Source organism: Peromyscus eremicus, chromosome 20 (assembly GCF_949786415.1).
Source record: "Peromyscus eremicus chromosome 20, PerEre_H2_v1, whole genome shotgun sequence".
NCBI classification, from domain to species: Eukaryota; Metazoa; Chordata; class Mammalia; order Rodentia; family Cricetidae; genus Peromyscus; species Peromyscus eremicus.
The window spans coordinates 58,602,092-58,616,440 of NC_081436.1; the positions used below are offsets into that span (position 1 = coordinate 58,602,092).

General features: G+C 39.5%; 1 protein-coding gene across 1 annotated transcript in view; it reads right to left on the minus strand.

Moving 5' to 3' along the window:
• Positions 1-14,349, minus strand: part of Zfpm2 (zinc finger protein, FOG family member 2) — a 439,361-nt gene that overhangs the window by 146,426 nt on the left and 278,586 nt on the right. The window contains exon 5 of the mRNA XM_059248147.1: positions 3,771-3,882. Within this exon, the coding sequence (XP_059104130.1) occupies positions 3,771-3,882 (112 nt within the window). The remainder of the gene's footprint in view (positions 1-3,770; positions 3,883-14,349) is intronic.

Sequence of the window (14,349 nt, forward strand, 5' to 3'; positions counted from 1 at the left end):
AGAAAATGTAAGCTTTATAGTTACATATAATTTTGTTATTAGACCGTATTTAAGTAAGTTTGAGTCATAAATAGTAACAGTATGAAGCCTCTTTTTATCCTGTAAAAAATACTATAAAAATTCTCCCAGTTAAACACTTCTACAAAATGCTACACATATAAAACTTATATCATATTTGCTGATATACTCTGAGATAGATGGGTCCTGTGGTAATGGTATTGACATAGAATTCACAAGTAGTGTGTGTAAGTATTTGGCCAGAGAATAAAAAAGGAACACACACAGTCATGTTATTGGGAAGCTGTGTTTTTCCTTATTGAAAGCTCACAGGGATTTGACACTGATGATCCATATATCCAGGTCCCCGGAAGCTGCTCCCAGGAGAGCCTGTGCTATGACAGCAGATCCAAGGTTGTGTTTATAGGGAACAATTTTTTCCTGACCCCACTGGCCCAGGTCAGGCCAAGCCTCTCAGTCTTCCAATGTGACTGAGGTATGCTAGTGAGCGTCACAGTGAATCACTGGTCCTGTATCACTCAACACTGAATCTTGTTCTGTTTTCACTGGCGTTACTATCCTGGCAGAACAAGTCTGGAGCTAGCCACCACCAAGGATCCTGTCTAATGATGCCACTTGCTGCTTACACAAGGAAGGAACGTCAGGTGACGGAAGCAGAATAAAGATAAAGTGTGCCTAAAATCCAGGATAGCCCTGCAATCTCAGTTATGCAAGCAGATTGCTCCCCCCGATCCCCAACAAAAACACACAACACACCCACAATGTACACATATGCACAGAGAGACAGAGACCATGAGGCTCTCGTCTCCATGACCCAAATGATACCTAGCAGAAGCCAGGATACTCTGCTGTCTCCGCGCCCCCAAGGCAGTCTGAGTACTCAGAATTAGTTCAGTTTTCTGAAGCACTCGGGAGATCTGAGTAGTCTTCAGTTGCTTCCCAGAGTTTGGTACTCGGGGAAGCACTGTTATACAAAAGGTGATCATTGAGAGGAGAAATGAAAACACATTTTCACGTGCTTGGGTATTTTACCGTAGTAACTGAACAAGCATTACTACCAACATGTGTGGTGAATTTTCAAGATAGATTATAGCAAGCAGCAAGCATTTGGTCAAGGGTGCTTTCTCAGTTGTAGGATTCTACAGAATATTTGGGGAGAAATGTTCTACTTTAAGAAATGTATGTTATGAATTTTAGGCATAAAGGTCTGACTGTTTTGAGGGGACTTACGATGAAGTAGTTGGACAGGGAAAGTTGGGGTCATGTGGTACAAAGAATACAGGATTTGGAGTTTCTGGGACCTCCATTGTCAAGATGCATGACTAAAGACAATTACACTGTTTTTCTCAACCTTATACATGTAAAATAAAGAAAACGTGAATTAGCTCATTGGGCTGTCTTAAAGCTTCATGGAGAGAGGGTAGTTTTTAGTGTGTACAACTAGACCTTAAGCTATGCGAACGTTTATTGTTAGTTTTATAACCACAATATACAACTTACCTACGCAATTCTCTTATTTATCGTTTGTAAAATGGAGACACATATCTGTTACCTTGCAGGAGATGAAAGAAATGATGCAATACAGGTTTATTGCAGGTCTAGTACCTGAATTCTTATAAATTAAACAATGGCAGATAACCTTCTGCAGCCTAAAAAAAATGGAATCAGCAATTCATGCCATTTGACAACATTTTATGTGATATGTCTATTACAGTGATTGGCAGCTATTCATCATTTATCCAATCTATCAATCAGTATTTCTTTTCTTTCTCCCTCCCTCACTCCTTCCCCTCCTTCCTTCTTTCCTTCTTTTCTTTTTTTTTTTGTGTGTGCAAAGAACATGCCTGGCTAAGGGCAGAGAGTGAATAAAACATATTCCTTACTCTCCATAAATAGTTGATGGGATGGGGAAGAGAAGTAGTTAAAGTCATATGTTTCCTTTTCTTGAACATATAACAATTGACCATAAGAAAAACAATGATAGGCGATGGGAGAAGTGTATACACTTTGGTACAAGATAATTAAAGAGTATTCAAAAATAGTGGCTATCAATGTGTAAAGCTAATACGTGGTTAGATGTGGTGCATGCTTTATGAGTTAATTGATTGAATATTAATAATCCTCTGAAAATTACCCAGAACGTAGTTGTTGACAAAAGACTTGAAGAACAGACAACCATGATACAAAGTCAAAATTGTGTTCAATGTTCATCAAGTTGAAGCACTGAACTGAAGTGACTACGGAATTATAATTTTAATTCAGAATTATCTTTCCTCAAACAATCCCAGATATAAATACAGTAGGTTTGGATCATCTCAGAGGAAAGTTATTTTCACTGTTCTTTCCTACTATATCCCCACAGTGAAGTTCAGTTATTATTGGCCAACAGAAATCTAATGCTCACAATGTAATCTATACACCCAGAACTCTTTCCTGCTTGTATTCTGAATGTGGGGAGTTACAGATTGACTCACAATACTCTATGTTGATGGGTTATGCAGATACAGTCAAGGGAATTCTCACTTCTCCTCTAGTTAAAAGATCCTAACAGAATATAGCACATATTGCAGGTTAGAAAACTGGTGGGTCTGTGACCAGCAATTACAGAAGGGAAAGAAATATAATCAGATCCTGGTGTGCAGACTGTGTTTTTAGCTTGCAAATTCCCTCTTTCCGGTGTTTCAACTTTCAAAGGCTCAGGGTAGTTTGGAGGCAATCCTCTTATAAATGTACAAATTGTAATGATTATAGGAACAAGTTGTAATTGTTTCTAGCAAGTTTTTAGGAGTCTTTGATGTTATGATTAGTGTTTTATATGTTAATATATTGATAGGGGTGCTTATTTGCTTGCTCCCTTGTCTGCTTTCATGGTTTCGAGGTTCAATGAGCAAACACATCTTTGATCTCAGTAGGTCTATTTAGTTAAAAAAGAAAGCTGAAAGAAATGAAACATGAGAAGCAAAAGGTTTTGCAATATTCACAACGAAGTGAGACTGGGGACCTCACTGTGCGAATACTGAGCTGGAGCCTGTAACTTAAAGGTAGAGGAAACACACAAGCCTAAAACCCCCAGACCCCAGCCTCGAAACCCAGCTCACATTCCTGTCAATGACAATTGTCTCATGATATGTCAGTTACCAATCTGCAGACCCCTTTGTAGTTACAAGAAGGTGGCTAGGCCGATGTCATCCTGCGCAAATCAAAGGCAACACTCTGCAGGCCATCCAGGCCCCCTCTTGCCCATTAGCATCATGCCCTGCACAAAGCATCATGGGGCAGAATTTGGTCTTTGTAAAAGTTTCATTTTTCAGCTCCCTCCTCATTCTGCATGATTTTTGGAACTTGACTGCAAGGTAGTGCCTCCTGAAGCATGCCTCTGGACACAAATTGCTAAATTTCAAAAGGAATACATTCTTTGGTCAATAACGTAGAAGAGGGGAATCTGAGATTTCATAAAGCCTAGCAGCTATACACAAAACTAAGAGTAAAGAGAAAGGACACCAACCAAGCCGCTCACACACAGTGCTTAGCAAAGGGTCCCAGCACCAAGGAATTACTGCTGTGACACTTTTTGTTTATGTTGTACAGAAGTAAAAATCGGAACGCGTCACTGGAAACACAGACTAGAGAGTGGAAGGGGAAGCGAGAGGCTTCCATTGTACATGCTCCTCCATCCCTTTCCTCCGGAGAGGTGCTGCAGTCCTCAGATTCCGGTGCCACTAAAGAGACAGGGGAAGGGGTCACGAGGTTACCTTTGCTGTACACAATGCAGTTGTTTTTGCTGTCCTCCACTCCTTGCCAAGTCACATCCAGAAGCCACTTGGGACCAGCAGTCAGCACCATGGGGACCTGAGCCTTTGTCTTCTGCAGAATAATAACAAACAGATGCCATTTGCTCTTGTTGATTAAAAACTTGAATAATAACTGTACTAATCATTTCATTTTTACAAACAACTAAATCTCCCCAACCATAATCCAAGGCCTTATTCCCCTGCCTCCTGGTATCTTTTTAAGATGACAGAAGACCTAAGTTTTACTGCTTTCACTCATCTTGAATAGTGGAATTATTATCTAGGATTTTCCCCCCTAAATGATACTGGATCAGATCTCCAAGATTAGGCAGATCTCTTGTGGCTCTGAATTATAAAGAGAATGCAGATGACTTTCACTGCAGAGAGCAGAGTGTTTGGAAGTGAACTTTAGACACATTGTACTTCACTATCAACAGGATCTCATGATTTCTTAAAACAGGAAAGAATTCAAAGAATCAGCATCCATTTCAAAGCTCTATCCTGAGCAACATTTATATCAGAGTCTGTGCTTATTTGGAATGAATAATGAAACCCATCCAACTGCCTTTGCTGAAGTGTGGATATGTGGTCTGACTATAACCAAAATAATAATGATGCTAATGACCCCCACACATTGTCTCCAGGAAACTGTAAAAGAGCAACCCTGAATAAATCAAATACAGAGAGACTGAATCATGAGTTACCCTTTGCCCCAAATAAACATACAGGCAGGGGGGCCAGTGCTACAATTCTAGCAGAACATACCAAAGAGAGTTAAATCTAATTCTCATAAGACTCAACACTTTTGGGAGCTTGGCACCTAAATTATTTACCTTTAAACCCCATTTGATAAATTTCCATGACTAGCGATAAACTGGGGAGGAAATGGGGAAGTCTCAGTGAGACAGTGCTTCCCCGATGAGTCACCGTAAACTGGCATCCAGACTTATCATTCGACAGCCCATGTTCTGTGTATCAAATATCAGGGAAGCACAACACTGAGGACAATACAGGGGTCTCAAGGTAATTTCTGAACTGAATTTTCACCTAGATATGATTCTGCCAAAGAAATCTCCGTTCATCCTGGGACTTCCTCACATGTTCTGCGCTATCATGAATTTCCCAAATTGACATTCACAAGTATTCACTGGAGGATTTCCAGCATGTACACTGGCAACTTCAGACCTCACAGGAATCTGGGAAACCCATTTCAGCCACCTCACAGCAGCAAGGATTGTGTACAACATACACAATTCATTGTAACGGCAAAGGCACGTTCAAAACTGTACATAAAACAGAGGCCGACTCAATTCTTAAAGTAACAGTCATATCAGGCAAGGGACTTACTACAGAACAGTATGCTAATAAGAATTCAACCATGAAGGAGCAATTTAAAAACAAGTCTGAAATGTTAGCTAGATCAGGAGTGTGTGAGGGTTTGGGTAGCTTAGAATGTCTGCCCACCTCTCCTCGGGTGGGCCTGACATCCCTTTAAAACCCTACCATGTGCAGCTGGTCTCTTCATGGCACTAATAACTCTTCTAATAATTCCCTTCCCCCAAAGGACAACCTGCCTCAGTGTCCTTCTTGAACACCAAACCTGAGGCCTTTCCATTATGTAGAGTCTCCAGGAAATCTTAGTGGAAGGAAAATAAGTCGGTCGGCCTGTATCCTGATCTTCCAACCATGTCACAAACACAGAACAAAATGACATGAATTTAGTTCTGCTCATAACGCTAGATATCTGAGTCTTTTGTGATTAGAGATCCAGATGAAGACGTTAGATGCTTAACAAAATGTGGAAAAGATCATGGCATGTAGTCCATAAACCTAAAAATTGTTTGGGAGTCATTCAAAAGCAAGGGGGACTATCTGTCCTGTGGATTCTCAGGGAATACCAGAGAGGCAACTTCCAGGTAAAATGTGGAGTGGCTGAGATTGTGTGGACAAATGTTAAAAATGTAAGAAAACTGCGTGCATGACATTAAGTCCTGGAACTCTGTGGTTTATACTCTTAAGAAATTCTTCACAACTTTTCTGAGTATATACAAATCACTAAAAGAGAGGGCTAGCCTTCGTCATCACAATCATCATTGATGAGCTTCTTACTTATAAATAGAAAACTTAAAGGGAGAGATTTGGGAGAAAGGACTTAGAATATCCTCAAGGATGTTACACAATGGGCAATGCCTTTTGTGATAACTTCTCTAAGGAGACATAGCCAAAAGAAACAGTTTCCTAGATGGAACATGAAGAGTAGTGCGATCTATGCTACTTACTTAGCCAGTGTGTTAGACACTTGCTCTGTCTTACTTAACAGACAAGGAAATTAAACCTCAATGGTCAGGCGATTTCATGGAAGTCAAATACCTAGCAGAAGGCATTGGCAATGTCTCTGTTGGTTTTTTTTCCCCCAGGATGCTCACACTAAGTGTTAGCTAGCATCTTCAGTTTTCTGGGACTGAAGGGTTTTGAGAAGCAAGGATGGTAGGCTCTTCCTGGCTGCTACTGCTACTGTAACAATATCCATAGTTCATATCTACTTAATACCTGCCGTATGTGGACTCTTGAGTACTTTACCTGAATGATGTTTTGGTTTTTTTACTACTCCAATATCAGATGATTATACACTGATCCCCCTCTCTTGTTCATCCTTGAACAAAGCTAAGACTTAAGAGGAGACGACTTTGTGACTCAAACAAGAACAGTTGATTAATATCATTTCTGAATAATAAGCTAACCACTCTATGTCTTAAGACTTTGGTAAACATATATCACGCTTCGGCACAGGCAGAAATTGGCTTAAAAAACTGAGTCTAAAGGGAAACAATTTCTTCTATTATTTAGGACGAAGAAAAGGTAAATTGTCCTAAATTATGCAGATCATCTCATTCAAAACATACGACTCCCTAAAAGTAGAAACAAAAGTCAAAAGTGTGAAACCAAGACAGTGTCAGATGGTGGTTCATACTTTCAATCTCAGCACTCAGAAGGCTGAGGCAGGGGGATTGCTGTGAGTCTCCAGACACCTTGGACCACATAGTGTGTTCCAGGCTGGCCTGGGCTATAGAGTGTGACCCTGTAACAAGAAAACAAGCAAGCAAACAAACAAACAGATTTCCCATGCAAATTATTCCACCTGCTTTTAAAGATGAGGAAGTGATGTAGGCCACAAGCAAAAAAATATGGCGGCTGAGTCCTCAGCTCATAGGGTGGAAGATCCAGAAGCTGTTGTTTCACAAGCCTGAAACACGACAGCTGCAGAATATGCAGCCACCCGGAAATGGACTCTTTCTTAGAACCTCCAAGAACAAGCATAGCTGCTGGACACCTTGAGACTCATGTTGGATCTCTGATCTGCAGAATTGTAAAATGATAATTTGAGGTTTGAAGCCTCTGTTGGTGGTGGTTTCTTTAATACAGTAAAATCAAGCAAGGAAAAAAAAACCATTCAGATTTGCCGAACCGTGTTTCTAAAAACATGTCAAAATTCCCTTTTCAAATGCATTCAGAGTAATAAAACACGTTGTCCTTGGTTGGAACAGTACCATATGATGTTCCTGTTTCAAGATGATACTAAATACCCAGTGGTGCGTGCCTTGTCCTTGCTTCTAGACTTAGGTCTATACAGACATGTCTGGCATCATCTTCAATTTGCAGTTGCAGTGTGTTTAAAGTCGAGGTGAGGGGGCAGATGATGTATTTGGGAATCTTCACCCATGCTGTGGCAGGTTGCATGGCTGGAAAGCTACCTGAGTATTCTAAATTTCAGAATGTATGTCTCCATTATGGACATTCTTTTATTGTTGTTGTTTGTGTTTTGTTTTAATTTGAGACAGGCTTTATCTGTGCAGCCTTGGCTGTCCTGGAACTTGCTCTGTAGACCAGGCTGGCCTTGAACTCACAGAGATCTGACTGCCTCTGTCTCCTGAGTGCTGAGATTAAAGGCATGCATGACCACTGCCTGGATCAAGATGTACATTCTATCTCAATTTTTTATATAAAAATTAGCCCAATGCTCAATTAAAGACATGTCAATCGTTTACTAAATATCTGAATGAATAAAAGAACTGAAATACCAAATGTATTTCCTGAGTCTCCATTTGTTGAGGGTTGGTAGTGTTTGCAGTGGTTGGCATAGAGGTCTGGACAGAACTTTCTTGTTATCCCATCTGAACATTGCAATAGTCAATGCTATTATTCAATAATATCATTATTTAAAAATATGATTCCATAATTTCCATCTTTATATGTTGAAAGAGTCTTCTGAAAGTTAGAGCACGATGTGACTTTACTTGACCACTAAAAGTGAATAAAATGTGTATGTGGTAGCACAAATCTGGAACCTCAGCATTTGGGAGACTGAGGCACAATGTCTGGGAGACGGAGAATAGTCTAGTTTACAACATGAGATCTTGTCTCAAAAAGCAAAACAAAACAAAAACCAACCAACCAAACAAACAAAAAGAAATCAATGAAGAGGAGAGTAAGGAGAGGAGGAGCAGAAGGAAGAAAAGAGGAGGAGGGGGGAGGAGGAGGAGGAGGAGGAGGAGGAGGAGGAGGAGGAGGAGGAGGAGGAGGAGGAAGACTGATGCTATTTTCATATAGAACAGAGCCTGTAAGAACAATGGCATTTACCACCATGCTTTGCTTTTGCCCAAGTTCTCAAGTAGGCATATATGAGAGGAACCCCTGAAGACTCTGATGGTCATGCAGTGTGTGTGAGAAAGAAAAGTAATTTTCAAAGGATTGTGATGTTTTTAATCTTAGTGAAGCTTAGTTCATCCTAATTTAATTTCCTTTATTTTAGTTTCCATGTTGAAATACCCATGGAGATACAGATTTGTTAAAGTTTATGCTTTATCTGTAGCTCTTTCAGCAGGAATTCAAGGCACATAAAAGGAGCCTTCAATTTCAGTTAAACTGGATTGCAAAAAAACTGTCCACTTTTTAAGACTCCATATTGTAGTTAAAAAAAAATCTGCACTTCTAGACACAGTTTGAACCCAGAGTTTCACATTTAGACAGCTCACAACTAGACAAACTTGACAAGGACAAAATGGGTCATAAGTGTCACTTCTTAGGAATAATTAGAATCATCTAATGTGGATAAAAGAGGTCAGACTGGCATCCACTGCACACTAACCTTTGGAGTTACTGGACCGACAAAGGAGGTAGCCTTCAATAAATGTTTATAGTCGAGCCAAAAGGTTAATGGAGATAAAAGTAGACAGCCCAAAGGTAAAGAATAGAGGAGAATTCTAACCCAAGAAGTTGATGACATAATGCTGTCTTAGGGATTCCAAATTTTGTTAGAAATTTTTTTGAGTATTTCCAAAATAAGAGCTATGAAGAGCTGGAAGTCCCAGGAAGAACTTGTGTATAAAAAGAACCAAACCCCTGAGAAAGGACTACAACTGTTGCTTGGTGGAATGAGTTTGGGAAACATATGAAAACACAATTATAGTATCTTATATCTTTGCCATTAGATGAAGGTTGATGGTGATGAAATTATCTTGGTGCTGTTTTCATAGCTCTTTAGTAAGTAAATCTTGTGACGCCTGTTTGACAATATTCTACTGTCTAAATAATTGACATCTTTTACTATTCTCTAAATGTAAATAGTATGTTTGATATTAGGCATAGAAAGTTTTCAGAATTACTGCAGATATTAAATTTATATTAGAATCAGAAACACTCAGGACTACATACACACACACACACATACACACACACACACACACAGAGGGAGAGAGAGAGAGAGAAAGAGAGAGAGAGAGAGAGCGAGCGATTTTGTACTTTGTATTTGGCATGAAGAAATTGAATGCCACCCCCACCACCAAAATCTCAACTCAGTTGTTCTCATATCTAATTAAAAAAAGATACCGGATGTGATTTCCTCTTTTACTACCTCACAAGTTTTTTTCATAGTAAAAATTGCAGTTAACACATTCAAGTAATTTTCCACATTGGAATTTTATTGCATTCAATCTTACAGTAATGGGAACATTTAAGCACTCTCTTTTTACTGGATGACCTTTCTAGTGACAATGAATTTGATTTTTAAGAAGCACCAATCTGTTCAATGGGAGCAAACTACTCAAAATCCTTTATAAAAAGTTCTAATTCAGACTTTACAGAACTATACCTTCAGTAATTTTAGACATGTCACATAGCCCCCAAAGTTATCGGTTTAACTTTTCCTATCAACAAAATAGTACCTTTAAGTAAATAAACACAATTTAGAATTTTAAAGGCAACATTTGTGAGTGTCAGCTCTTGATGCTATTGAAGGAAGACTTGAGTGGCAAGCGTGTGGGTTTGTGTGTGTGTTGGGGCATGTACATGCGCTTGGGAGAAGTGGTATAATCATTTAAATATGTAACTAATAAAATTTCCAAACTCATACCAAGGTGAATTATATTACCTACGTTTGTTGTTTGGCACACAACAAAGCTCAACTTCACAAAATATGTCAAACTTGTATTGCCTGAAAAAATTTGTTGTGCTCTATGTATTTTACAAACTTAAGCAAAAAGCAGCTAAAGATAATCTGAAATTAGATGATACAATTATTAGGCAAATGAGAAAGACGTTAGTGACCTTCTGTTAAAGCCACTGCAGTATTCAGGTAGGCAAGGATAGAAGCATGGATGGGAATTTCATGAGGGTATCATTATAATCCTATTTTTCTTGAGTGTGACTTTATAAAATATAGTCGTGGATACCAGAGGAGTTCTGCTAAAAACCATCTTCAAATTGACTGTGGTATGTGGGATGACAACCATGATAAGAGACCTTGAAAATATCAGAATAGAATAAAATGATAGAATTCCTGAAGACTATATCCCTACTCTGCATGTCAGACAGATTTATCTCTAAGAACCAACAATTTAAATAATTGTTATCACTTGGGTATATTTGCTTTTCTTTATCTTAAGCCAAGTCACTGCTTAAATATAGAAATTTCAGTACAAACAAAAATAACGATCTTGTTCAAAGCAAAACTCAAATAATTCTATGCATGCTGGTTATTTAATGCAAACCACTTCCAAATAAGACTAACCACTAAGCGATAAATAGGAAAACAATGTGAGCTGAAACTATCAGCTCTAAAGATAGAAATATTTCACTTTTTAAGTGGGAAAAATAACTAAATTAATAACACCTAAACTACACAGATATTCATGCTACTTTCATTTTCACAGAGAATGAACTGATTTTTCTTTCTTTTTGCCAACTGCTGTCCTACAGTCTCATCTGTTCCTCACATACATTTGGCTCCAAGCAGCAGTGCCTCCCTCCAAGCTGGCAACCATTAGCTTCACCCTTTTTATTTTATGTGGCTCTGAGAGTCACAGCGTGTTTAAGGAGTGTTGTTTTGCTCCTGGCAGACAGAGTTTCTGGGCTTGCACCTAATGCAATGTGCAAAAGAATGTCAGCGCTGAAACCCTAAGAAGGAAAAAGAAAAAAAAAAACCAAAAAAACAAAAAAAAGCAAACCAAAACAAAAAACCCAAAAACAAGAAATTGCTCTCCAGTAGCCTTCCTTTTAGAAGACTGTCACACAAAACTGTGGCAGGGGTCAGGAACATATGAGCCATGGTACCAGCTATGTGACCTGGAGCCGGCCACTTAACCTCTGGAGGTCTCAGCTTCTTTCTGTGTAAAATGATCGCATATGTCCTTACAGCTTGTTAATACTGTCATTATGAGACATTTGCTATAGGATTTCCTTCTGAGCCAAACTCATGTTCTGCGTGTGCTCCAGAAGATGCATACAGAAATCCAACCCCACAGTCTCTACTTACCAAAGAAAACACTATTCATGCTAGTGAATAGACAAACAAATAAATAATGAAATCTATCTTTATCAAATGTTATATGTTTTTAACCTACTCAGAGAAAGTGATATGGTCAAAATAAAGGTGTTACTTTGAAGAATAGAAAGTATATGGATTAGATGTCTGTTCATGCTAAACTATTACTGGCCTATTTAGGTTAAAAAAACACGGTGCCGATTCTGTTCAGTTGTCTTTCTTTGAGATTCATCTAAAGACATTGTGTACTAGCGAGAATACGTGTCATGCTCAAAGCTACCCTTGGGTATTGGATGGTATACATCCCTCAGGAATTAATCTACCACAACATGCAATGCATTTGCTGGCTTCATTATTATTTTATTATTATTATTGTTACTTTAGCCAACCTTACTTTCCATTTGAAGAGAGATAATACTTTTTTATGGTTTTCTGAGATAGGGCTTCTCTGTGTAACAGCCCCCCTGGCTGTCCTGGAAATCGTTCAGTAGTCCAGGCTGGCCTCGAACTCACAGAGATCCACTTGCCTCTGCCTCCCGAGTGCTGGGATTAAAGGGGGTGGCCTTGTGATTGGAACTGAACGTCAAAGTCTAGTGAGTACACCAGTGTGCAGACAACTGGTAATGGTGGCATCCTTTTCTAATCGCTGTCAGTAATTAGCCCTTGCTCAGCAATAAGAGGTAAGGTTACATAAACCCTTTGCCCCATCCTTGGGTGACTGGTGAGAGGATCTGTTTTCTATAGGTCCAGACAGAGCAATTGCTGCTGCTCTGGGTTCTTGATTCCACTGGTTGAATCTCAGGATGGGATTTTGCTTCCTTCCTCCCTATCTTCTGGCTTTCGCATTCACTTGATTTCCTCTTCTCCAGTGTTCCATGAGTCTTGGAGGGGGTGATGCAATTGATTTATTTCTAAGCCCTCACCTGTAACTTATTCCTAGCATTTGGGGCAGTTGTTGGGGAGAAAAGGGTCTTAATAGAATAAAAGCAAAGCTGCAATAAGCAAATGTATTTTTCTCTTAATTACTAACATTCCTGCTCTCTATCTTTATATCTATTATCTTAAACTAATATGAGCTCATTTGCATTTAGAACTTAAAAATTCCTGATGTCATAGAACCTACATCCAGTAACTGATGGAAGCAGATGCAGTGACTCACAACCAAGCACTGGGCTGAGCTCCTAGACTTCAGTTGAAGAGAGAGAGGAGGGATCACAGGAGCAAGTGAGGTCAAGATCATGATGGGGAAAACCACCACGCAGACAGCTGACCCAAGCTGGTGGGAGCTCATGGACTCTGGCCTGTCAGTTGGGGAATATGCATGGGACCGAACTAGGCCCTCTGAATGGGGGTGACAGTTATGTGGCTAGATCTGTTTGGGGAGGCCCTGACAGTGGGATCAGGACTTATCTCGGGTTCATGAACTGGTTTTTTGGAACACATTCCCTAGGGAGGGATACCTTGCTCAGCCTTGACACAGGAGGGAGGTGCTTGCCTCAACTTAGTATGCCAGACTTTGTTAACTCCCCAAGGGAGGCCTGACCCTCTCTGAGGAGTGGATGGGGGGATGGGATGGAGGGTGAAGGGGCAGGAGAAGGGGAGGGAGGAAGAACCAGGATTGGTATGGTATGTAAAATGAAAAAAAACCTTAAAAAAAAATAAATTTAAAAAACTAAAACAAAACAAATCCTGATGTTAATAATTAACTTAATGAAAAAGTCTATGATAAAATAAGCGTGAGTCCCTTCCATGGTAAAAATATGGCAATATTACAGTTAGTACTAGGTATTATGTTGATAACAGTATATTTTGGACAGGTATAGTTCCCCCTGCAAAAATTATTGTCAAGTTATTTAAATTCAGGTGCAGAAAGTGCTTGGCAGAAATATGAAAGTGTTAGGGCAATTGAGCAAAGCATATTGTTAATCCTATGACAATTTGTTTACAAGAATGTTACAAAGGACTCAAGTATCTAAAAGGCTTTGGCAATGAGAATGGTTCTGGAGATCTTTCCCTAATCAGCACACACAGAAAGATTGTTGTCAAGCTGTTCTTTATGGAACACTACTGAGGTGGGTCCCCATGCTTTCTCTCTCGAAGACGGTCGGAGCAGGTCACTAAGCAAGCATTAGAGCTCCATGCTTCTAACACCTAGACACTCTTCGGTGTGTTTGTCCATGCCTGTGGAGCTGAAAAGCATGCTCTGAGGTCGAATGAGCTCAATCTTGGCTAATACTGCATCTGGATACATTTTTGTAATGTGATATTTTTGTTGTTACTAATTTTCAGTGGCAATTTTTAAAATGAAAAACAAAGAATAAACATGAATTTAAAAAAGCATTTATTAGTAAGACGTTTTGTATATGAGTCTCAGTCATATGAGACAATTACTCTTTACTAAGTCTATTTCAACTCCCTATCCTATATTTTATCTCCTCCCTCCTCTCTCCCTCCCTCATTCCCTCCTTCCTTTGCTGGTCCTTCCCCTCCCCACTTCCTACTGCCCTTCTTTCCCCCTTCCTTCCTTGGCTATTGTTTCTCTCTCTCTCTCTTTTTTTTTTTCTTTTTGAGACAAGGTCTTACTGCTATGTAGCCCACCCAGGACTTGAACTTGGAGATGTTTTGGCCTCAGCCTCTTGAGTGCTCGGATTAGCCATATACTCCACCATACTTGTCTTTAACCTATCACGTTCTCTTGAAAGGTAACACTTGTGAACAGAA